Genomic DNA, 10,738 nt, shown 5'->3' on the forward strand with positions numbered 1-10,738 from the left:
AATATTATCAATATTTTATTTATGGTTTCTATAAATGTCCAACAAAACCTATAGAAGTAAAATCACCTTTCAGTCAAGTTTCTGAATCCAGAAATAAACCTGCAAGATCCTCCTCAGGCAATGTGTATATGTAATGAGCATATAGGTAATTTGCCTAATTGACTCTGGGGGTTTCATCACTTCACTTGCTCACTTTTCCTGTCTTGTTACACTTCATTCTCAAATGCTGCTAGATTTTCCGCAGGGGCACTTTTCTGAAGTCAGGCAGAGAGGTTTATGCATAAACACAAAAACAGAAATGTCTGAAAGGTACTCTACATCTGATTTAAGACAAGTCTGTTTCCTGAACAAATTAGGGAAAGAAAGTTGACAAACTGCTGGACTGTGATCCACAGATAGGTTACTGAAGTTCAAGTTCAAGGACAGGCTTGATTTCTGGATATAAATGTGGATGAGGATTAGGATTGTTTATTTTGTGTGTGTATATATATCCATAAGAACAGTGTGTTCTTATATATATACATGTATATACACACACACACAAAATAATCAATCCTAATCCTCACCCACATTTGTATCCATAAATAAATATATATATATACATATACTGTATATATATATATATATATATATATATAGAGAGAGAGAGAGAGAGAGAGAGAGAGAGAGAGAGAGAGAGAGAGAGAGAGAGAGAGAGAGAGAGAGAGAGAGAGAGAGAGAGAAAGAGAGAGAGGATTTGACTTGGCATGTTTTACAGATGAGTATAGAGCCAGCAACAAATTAAATTGACTACATGACAGTATGCTTATCATCAGCTTTCTCACATTATTTAATAGAAATATTACTTCCTAAAAGGTAAACTAAGATTTTTTTCATTACTTAATTTCCATAGTAACTGCCGTCATAGCAACTGAACAGGCTTTTGTATGGATTCAGGGAGAAGAAACCATGGGAGACTTTGCTTTTATTGGCCTGCAGGAAAATGTTGTCCTAGCTCAGAGTCAAGCAGCTGAAATGAGTACATTTTTAAATGATCATAAAATTATATATTTCACTTTAAAATTGTACATCTCAATAATTTGGAGTATCAGATTTAATTTAATCATTAATTTCATTTAAAATGTGTACCACTTTGATAGGTTGATATATTCCTAGCAGTTATTTCTGTTTGTTATAATTATGGCTTTCAGCAAAGGAGAACATAAAATTCAGCTGGATTGACCAATTTTTAGTACATGAATATGTCACAAAGTTTATATTCTGACTTGAAATTAGTCCAGCCATGAAGGTAAGCCTCAATAAGTTGATGGTAAAAGATGATGGCTGTTCAGACTAATGTATGCAAGAGCAATTACCGTAAGTGGAAGGAAAAAGTGATGTGGAGAAAGATGCATGAGCAGTAACAATAACTTTTTATTATTCTTATTTTATTGATCTGACCAATTTTTGCATATTTATGAGCTGTAAGCAGCTGTTATGAAATAATTAATTAAAATAGTATTAACTTCATTTTCAGATTTTACTACTGAAATAATAACGTTTTAATGATTAATTATATCATCTATTTATATGCAAAGCACATGAAGTAAAGCATGGCGTAATAATGTCAGATCCTCAGGGTAAATTATAAACAAATATAGAATGATGTCATAACCAAAAGCTAAATGTAGTCCTTATGAACAGCACTGGACATATTAATAGAAAATAATCCAAGATGCAGATGCAGAGTGTTCTTAAAGCTCTCAAAATGTTTTAGGAAATACAAAAAACGTTGGTTCTGAAAATAACTGCACTTCACTGAGTAAACTAGGACAAGTAGTAACATAGGAGAACCAATATGAAAACTAAACATTTGGCCAATTACTGCTCTGGAGCCTTCAGGTGTGTGATAAAATAATGACAGCACCAGCTGCAATTACTGACAAAACCAAAATAGCTCCCCCTCTACTTAAAAAAGTTTTTAAGGTCATTTTAAAACTATTTGAAATCTGTTTTTCTACTATAAGACGGATTACTCACAAGCAGAAATGTTTAGGACGTAATTTTCTCAAGAGACCACATAAGACATAGTCCACCTATAGGTCAGTCCATATAATGCAGCAAAAATATTGTCCATAACCTCAGAGTCTGCAGGTCTCAGTTAGAGCTTTAAATGATATGATTGAGGACAGTTAGACAGTTAGAGGAAAACTGAACAAGTGAGGCTGAAAATTTAAATAGGGACACTGTCTGCCTTCAAAGATCAACAAAAGACCATTTTAAAGAGCTGCTGCACATGTAAAAACTTAAAATGAAAAACATTGTTTGAACAGACAGAAAGTAAGATGTAAATACTGTAATAGGAATATTACAACAGAAGACACATAAGGTATTGAAAAAATAACAGTGAAGAATGTTTAGAAACTATGAAATGGAGAATCACTGAACAGCAATTTATCCTGGAATAAAATCAAAGGCCCCAAGGTTCAATAACACCAACTAAACCGTACATGCATTACGACAGTGGCCAGAAGCACAGCAGTAAACAACAAACTCTGCTGAATAAACATAACCCGGGGATATATGCACAAAACTATTTGCCAGTGTTTCTAATTTTGAAACTGTTGATTTGATCTGCTCCTACCTTAGCCTGACCAAAAAACATCCCTGTGTGCTGATGTGGTTTGCTCACATTTAAATGGGTGATTATGCATTTAATGTACACATATTAAATGACTGATAGCAGATTACTGGGAATTCTCCTAGACCAGGGCTGTTTACATTATGTAGTCTGCTAAAAAATAGAAGTAATATAAGTAGAGAAGAACATTTCTACAAGCTCGGGGAATCCTACCTACCCACAAACCACTGAGTTATAGTGATGTTTTTGCTGCAGCAGACATCCTTCATTATGGAGCAGTCTTAGCCAAAGGTATGGTCATGACCAAAGAATGATTAGGATATTGTTCTGTCGCCAGACTTTGTGCTTACATCAGCAGATAAGGTATCAGTGACAAACACAGCATCCAGATCAAAGCCAAGAGATAACAGATTGTGCAGAGATAAAGAAGACAGGAAGACAAATTAATCAGTGAGTTGGATTTTTAAAACATTAACTAAGAAGACAATTGATTTAAAGCTTCGCTGGGAACGAGACGAGAAGACAACAAAATGCGTATTTTCATTGTAACAAATGATTACAATAGAAGAGTATTTTGTAATTTCCACATTAAGCAAACCTTCAGTTGAACTCCAGGCACTCAATTTGACAGCAACTATCTGTAAAATATGAAGTTTATGTGGAAGTTTAGGAAATGAAACGGTTAAAAAAAGTAGATGTTGAATTTTATTGGATTCATTTAGAGGGAGATGTGAGACAACTCAGACATTGTAGGTAGAAGATGTGAGTCATTTTGTAGGAACAAAAACCTCTTTTCAGTCATAAAAAAAATGAAAAGTCCCATGTGTTTAGCCTACTCTGTTTGGTCAGCAGCATGTAAGGATATAGTTTCATTTTTCATCATTAATGTCTTTACTTGGCTATTTTTTTCAGCTTAAATTTGATGACAGTATTATTTTCCAAATATGAACAGTTTCTTTAACCCGTTATAGAAGATGTCTGTGTAGCTCTAAACATTTAAATTGCTTAGGCATAGAGTCCAAAAGGACATTTGAATATTCCCAGAAAACTAAGCTAACGCATAACTGTGAAGGAAGTACTAAAATTTGTAGAATACAGAATAAAGTGGTAATAATTGTGATGCTACCCAGATATGTCCAAATATCCAGATTTGTGTTGTCTTGTTCTATAATTATAAAAGTTGATTATCATTTCTGTCATGATTCTGACATTTTCTGATGCAGCAGCTCCAAAACATAAACAATAACATGTGTTGGTTAAAATAATTTATTTTTATTGAATTATCCTTTAAAATAAAATGAATTTGGGAAAGTTCCTTTGCCCAGCTGAACTGACACCATCTAGTCAGCACCTGGGAGTCCAGGCTGGCACATCATTAGGTGCAATCCAGAATTAGCTGTTCAAACAGCTTCTGTCATCAATCTCTATCTTGTCAAGTCAGAAAATTACATTGAGAGCATTCATTATATTATCACTACATCAGCAAAGGTCCTGTACAGGATGTGTGAGAATCATACTTCTGAAAAAGACAGAAATGACATATTTCCACTCTCCAGAAGCTGAAGAGCTGGCAGTGTGCCGTCTCAGAAATGTTCATTTCATAACTCTATATATAAAAGGATTTGCTGTCATCCATGCTTCAAGTCTTCAGTAATAATAGCTTCCAAAAACTGTCACCACACAGAACAAGCTGTCCTATGGGATAGAAACACATGGTTTAAAAAACAAAAAAGAAACATTCTCAAAGAAACCTTTATTGTGTTGATTAAATCTGACGGAGTGCTTACATTCATGAAAACATCTTCTGCATAGTTGTCCGTGTCTGCGTCCCACAAACACCTAGCAGACATCCTGAAAAAAAATGTGTCAGGAAAGTACATTCAAAGCTGCAGAAGGTAACTTTAATGTTTTAACATATTTATTAAAACCGTCATTCTGTCCTAATAGTATGAGATGGATAATTTTTGAAAAGCTTGAGCTTCTTGTTACAAATTCTGATGAGATGCTAGATGCTGACTGTCACTTAAAGACTTCCCTTCCCTTCTTATGTACCGTTTACTTACATAGATACCCTGGAACTTTTAAATGACAGCCGTAACATCAGTTTTATTGAAATCTTTTGTAAAAGGCATCATTGAGAAGTGGAAGAAAAGTGATTTGTGATTTTAACCGTTTTTAAACAAATAACATTCTGAAAAGTGTGGCATGCATTTATTTTCAGCCACCTTGAGTCTTTACTTTGTAGAATCTCATTTTGTTCCAATTACAGCTTTTAGCTCGGATTTTTTTCAGAACAGGCCTGTAATTAACTCAGCCTCTTTCCTTATCCTTCTCCCAACTGAAGAGTAGTACCGCCGCAGCATGACACTGCCACTTTTACAGCATCAATTGCATTTTCAGGATCATATGCACTGTTAGTTTTCTGCATAGATAGTGTTCTACATGTAGGCTAAAACATTTTATTTTGTTGCCATCTGCAGGGAACCTTCTTCCACATGTTCACTTTGTCACATACATGACTAATACCAAACTGTGAATTGGATTTTCTGATTACTTATATTTCTTCTTGTCTCCCTGTCACAGATTTCTGAAGTCCACAACTATTCAGCCTGAGCTGTGGATCTCTGCTCGTCTTCCTGCATTAATGATCTTTTTGCCTGGCAGGCACATTAGATGATTAGCCATGCTTTTGTTGGCTTGTCAAATCTTGGGATATTTTTCAGATGCTTCTTTGCATAAAAAAAGAAAATCACATAACCATTTTGTCACCTGTGTAATTGATGTGTAAGTAAATCAATTAGATTTCCTACTTGTAATATGATAAAAAGTGAAAAAACCACCCAGAGAAAGGAACGGAAATAATATGACAAACATTTTTTAACATTTCCCTGGAACACAATTAATTTAAAAATACAATTAGAATATATTTTATTTTGAAAACTTTGCAGTGGTATTAAATTGTTTGTGTCACTTTGGTGGCACCAAGTTTAAGTTAAGTACTCAAAATCAGAAAAATGTGCAGAATATGTGCAAATGTTTGACAATCTGTCAGACTCTTAGCTAGTAGTCTGTTTTCTTTTGCTCCAGTTAAAGAGTCTCCTGCTAGATACATACAGTATATTCTATAATTTTCTTCTATTTATTGCTCTTTGCAGAAGGCAAAGTGATGGTCTTCCCATCACTTTGCTATATTAGGCAATATTTCCAATGATGACAAATATTGTATTTCTTAAATGAAGGGACAAAAACATAGAAAAGACACAATAAATGTCTTTTACCATAAACTTTTACCATTCTCGCTCCATTGCTCTGTTATGATATAGATTCAAAGTTGATGACAGGCACTTTATAGTAACACATGTGTTTGTTTAGCGTTGTGCTTTATTCCATTCCTTCCTAACGTTTTTCTTTTAAGAATTAAGGGCTTTCTAAATTGACTGCATGGTTTTTAACAAACAACTCAGTCTGTTTTTTGTTTATGAGTAATGGATACAACTTACTTTACTCCTTGTCCTCGTTGTTCTCCAATGAGCACCTGCACAACAATCTTGTATCTGTCAAATTCTGCAGCTGTGCACAAAACAAAACAAAGTTTATTTTAGTGGTTTATAAAGTACAAGCCATAAATTAAACAAAAATAAAGTATGTCAGAGCTTGTATTACATTTATAAGATGCACAGACATAATATTACAATGTTGCATGACTATTTTTCTTTTTCATGATAGATATTTTGCCGTTGATGTAAGTTGTAGGCCACAAAAAGTAAGCTAGTATATTCATTCTGATTTTATTTATTTGTATCTACAGTTCTCTTCTCTCAGTTAAATAAATTGAAAGCATGAGCGGAATATTTGGTTTACATTTTATTTTGCTTGTTGTGTGTTGACACTGCAGAAATGTCACATCTTGGTGAAGTTCAAAACATTTTAAGAAAATATCAACTCATGTTGTGGTTTCAGTGATAAGACAAACACTACTGGTTAGGAAATTGGTCTGAACATTGTATTTTTCACAGCGTGCTCAGGGTAAAGCCCAGGAGGAAAATGCAGAACTAACTCTTCACTTTGTCCTTTACGCTCTCTGCCAGTGAACGGGTCAGCTCTGCGACAGTCTCTGGTTCGTACTGCACATCAGAAAGACGCTCCCTCACAATATTACGGATGTATCCCTTTACGACGGCTGGCTTAAACCTGAAAATTTAACAATTCATAGAAACACAAGAAAAGAAACTTTAGTCTCAGCAGAGGTCAAATATTAGCATCTATTTTTACCTACTATCCAACATATAACTAATCTATTTGCCCCAAGTAACATTAATATAATATTATTGTGTATATTGAGTTTGACATGATTGTGAATTCATCAACTTAGTGAAACTCTCATTCATGGTGACACAGTGAACACTAAACTCTATTTTTCATACACAGAACTAATTGCAAGCAAAGACCAAAAGCTTGTCAAATGCTTTGATTCAGATCAAAAGGCAAATTAGCTAACAGTATTAATTTAAAACGTCCTTCAAAATTACCCAGTTGTTTAACTATTACTTGTGCTCTGATAAGCTGCTTGCTTAAGAGCGTGTAAATATCAATTTACTCAAATAACTGTACATAAATATTCCAGTAAATACACATACAAAGGAAAAGAATGAAACTAAATGGAAGTTTATTTATTTACAAAATTGTAAGCACTATCGCTTTACCGTATGTAACTTGCGATGCAATAAGTGTTATCTTAAATTAGCACAACCAGGTTATATAGTAAGGTAAACTTTGTACAACAATTGGTTTATCAATGGTCCGACTTCGAAAAGCTGTCGTTAGCAAAAATCTCGCTAGCAACGCTTTATATTTCAAAAAGAAAGAAAACACAACATCAAACTACTTCAGCAAACTCACTTGAACCGATGGTTAGGTCGGATGTGGTACGTATCTGATTCCTCCATCATGTTTGACTGAGATATAGTGTCACGAATATAAAAAAACAGGCGAATGTGTTCACACGCTAACTTACAAGATTAAATCCGTTGCTATAGTGACGATTGACGCCCATTTCCGGTTTCAAAATAAGAGCACGTACCAGCGTCATAGAAATGGAAAAAGAAAATAAAGCTGGCAGGCTTGCTTTAGGGTGCTTTTTTTTTATTATTGAATCCGTACTCAAGTTTTTGGCCTCCGCCTTTCTATGGAATCAGTAAGCACTACTCCAGTTTGGTTAAAATCACATAACTGTAAATAAAAAAACCATCAATTATCAGTTGTTGTTACCTTCAAAAGTAATGATGCTCTTTGATTTTGTGTATGTGTTTCACTAAACATATACCTTATAGGTTGGATAATATGCCAACACAACGTTGCACAACTGTGAAGTGGAAGATAAAGGCCACAAGGTTTTCCAAAACAGTCAGAAATAAAAATCTGGAGAGTGCGGCATGCTTATTCATTCAACCTGAGTGAATATTTGAAACACTGTTTTTCTGAAATTACAGCTGTGAGTATTTTGTGGTATGTAGGTTTCCAACTGTATGTTATTCTAATACATGTAGTTATCACTTTGACCAGCAGGTGGAAGTGTTTCTCTCAGTTTTATAACCTTTAAGTTTCGTTTCTGTATCTACATTTCATAAATTGTCTTATTCTGAATAACTGAAACTTAACGCAGTGTTTGCCCACTTTTAAGTTTCGTTTTCCTGAGTGAAGCATCCCTCCCTCTGGGCAATGCTGAGTCACATTCACAAGCTGTTTGACAACTGTGCAGATCAGCTGTTCCAGCTCTGACTCTTCTTCAATCATCTACTTTTAAAAGATAAAGATGGAACAACAGGAATGGATCCGCATCTTTCAGATGGAAATTGAAACACTTAACCGAAAAGAACACACTTGGCATTTGGAGTTTGATGAAAATATTGACCCTGATAATCCAAACATGGGCTGGAAGAAGTACTTCAAGAAAACAAGTGCAAGGTTAGAACTATACTGTTGATTCATTTCTTCTGCTAAATTTTGGATTTCAAAAAAATTGTAGTAAATTTGTAAATTTATCTATCTAAATGTTCACACATTACATACATGTTGAAAGTATTTTGCACTAGATCCATAGACAAGTGCTTAGACAATTCTTACCTCATTTTTGTATGATGAATTACTGTCTTTAGAAAGTTAAACATCTTATTGTCTGGCATAAGTAATTTACTCTGCTATAAAATCTCACTGTCTAAAGATCATTCTAGCATTTTCACTCAGAAATTGAACCTGTTGATCCAGTGAAATCAGATAGTGGTTACTGAGGAAGATAAAAATAGATTTACCGTAAAAATCCACAACCACATGCCTTGTAAATCAACATAGCGCAGCAACAGTTGTCCTGTTAAAAGTGACAGATCTTTCTGATTTTGAAATCAGAACAAATGGCTCTGTTTATATATATATATATATATATATATATATACATACAGTATATGGCTGGAGGAACAGCATGCATGCTCATCTGTGTAAACTTCTTATTGAAGTGTCTTTTTTTTTTTTCTTAAAGATTCAGCTGTACCTCATGCAGGAGAAGTTGGCCTTCAAACCGGGTCATGGTGGTTTTCCACATGCGCCTTATGAATGGGCGGGGCACCGTCAAGGTGAGGCCTTTGCGCCAAAACTGCAAGACATGTTCCAATGCACAGATGGTGAAACCAAGTGTGGAGTCCGACAACATTCAAGTCCTCATGGAGACCCTGATGGAGAAAATAAGAATTAAGTGCTACCAAGAAGATCTTGGAGAACATAACAGGAGGCCCAGAATCCTTGATGTGCAGAGTCCCCATGAGCCTGATCATTGTGAGGGATGCAAGCTAGGAATTTGTACAAAACAATAACCTAAACACAATCTCTCTCTTTCTCTCTCTCTCTTTTGCTTTCCCTCAAATTCAAATGAAATATGTTTCTTAATATATTAATATATGTAAATATTACTATATACAATATATTAAACACATTTTTGTAAAGGCATGTGTCAGTGACTTGTCACTGTGGTAAACTGAAGAATAAATAAACATAAGAATTTTTTTTTTTGCCTAGATGAACATTAAAACAAAATTTTAAACATTTGATTTCTATATATTGTTGTAAAAAAGAAACAATTTCAGAAAACATGTAATGCATTGTGTACACAAATACGTAAATTTGTCTGGATTATTGTTAATGTGGTGAAACATGCAAATAAAAAGATGCTGATTTCAAAAATGAAACAGTCACTTTTACTTTTGTCAACAAAATGTGTGCAGGATTTTAGGTAATTATAAGCCTTTGGTGCAGGCCCCTTGTTATCTTAATTATATATAAAATGTGTATTTAAGAAAAAAAATTATTTTACCCTTTTCTTTTAAAAATACATAAACATTTTAACAGAAAGCTTTTTGAGGCAAACCTATCAGGGTCCCAAATACTGTTAAAAAATGTATTATCTTTTGGCATTTGAAGATCTATTGTTCTTTCCAGCCTCACCTGCATTATGCAATCTCTGCGTCATGCACCTCAGGTGCAGCACATCAGCATCGGACTACGCCTCATTGTAACCACTCAAGTTTTAACTCCAACTCCTACGCGCCTTCTCCACCCTCCTTCTCACGGCTCCATCAGGCGTCCACCCACCACTAGTTTACGAGCCCTGGGGGAAAGACATCTCTAATCCTCATCCTAAACTCCCTATCCATGTTTATCGCAATTTGCAGCGCCTACGTGTGGTGCCAGTTGCTTTTTTGCCTTTATGAGTTTCTTCAATTTGAATTAATAAACACTACAGTTTTTATTCCTGTACACGTCCTCAAAGAAAGCATCATTTTGAGAATTAATTCAAAAAGCAAATTTTAGCGATGATAGCCTCCTATACATGGGTAATCCATCCAACCCAGCAAGACCCTCCCTCACCTAATTTGTTTGTTAAATCTATAAAATGTTGGTCTGTAATTATTTCATGCTTTTATTGTGACACCTAATAATAGGTGTCTCTGCAAGATTTCTTTTTTGAAGCTTTTTGCATTAGAAAAACTGATATATCAGAAAGAAAATGCATTAGACAAAGGTTGACGAATTGGAAAAATATTGATCTTTCAAGTGGAAGCTCCTCAGTTA

The 10,738-nt window shown here is 34.5% G+C and overlaps 2 protein-coding genes across 2 annotated transcripts; one reads left to right on the top strand and one right to left on the bottom strand.

The window, feature by feature from the left end:
- Nucleotides 1-2,130: 2,130 nt before the first annotated feature.
- Nucleotides 2,131-7,663, bottom strand: tctex1d2 (Tctex1 domain containing 2). The gene is made up of 5 exons (XM_005800313.3): nucleotides 7,520-7,663; nucleotides 6,678-6,811; nucleotides 6,121-6,190; nucleotides 4,408-4,471; nucleotides 2,131-4,315 (listed from the first exon to the last, which is right to left on the bottom strand). The coding sequence occupies exons 1-5, from the start codon at nucleotides 7,567-7,569 to the stop codon at nucleotides 4,268-4,270; spliced, it is 366 nt and encodes a 121-aa protein (XP_005800370.1). The 5' UTR covers nucleotides 7,570-7,663; the 3' UTR covers nucleotides 2,131-4,267.
- A 683-nt stretch (nucleotides 7,664-8,346) lies between these two features.
- Nucleotides 8,347-9,848, top strand: LOC102229071 (receptor-transporting protein 3-like). Its single transcript, XM_005800314.3, has 2 exons — nucleotides 8,347-8,584; nucleotides 9,153-9,848. The coding sequence occupies exons 1-2, from the start codon at nucleotides 8,433-8,435 to the stop codon at nucleotides 9,481-9,483; spliced, it is 483 nt and encodes a 160-aa protein (XP_005800371.1). The 5' UTR covers nucleotides 8,347-8,432; the 3' UTR covers nucleotides 9,484-9,848.
- The last annotated feature ends 890 nt before the right edge of the window (nucleotides 9,849-10,738 follow it).

The sequence above is a fragment of the Xiphophorus maculatus genome, chromosome 9 (assembly GCF_002775205.1).
Source record: "Xiphophorus maculatus strain JP 163 A chromosome 9, X_maculatus-5.0-male, whole genome shotgun sequence".
In the NCBI taxonomy this organism is placed as follows: Eukaryota; Metazoa; Chordata; class Actinopteri; order Cyprinodontiformes; family Poeciliidae; genus Xiphophorus; species Xiphophorus maculatus.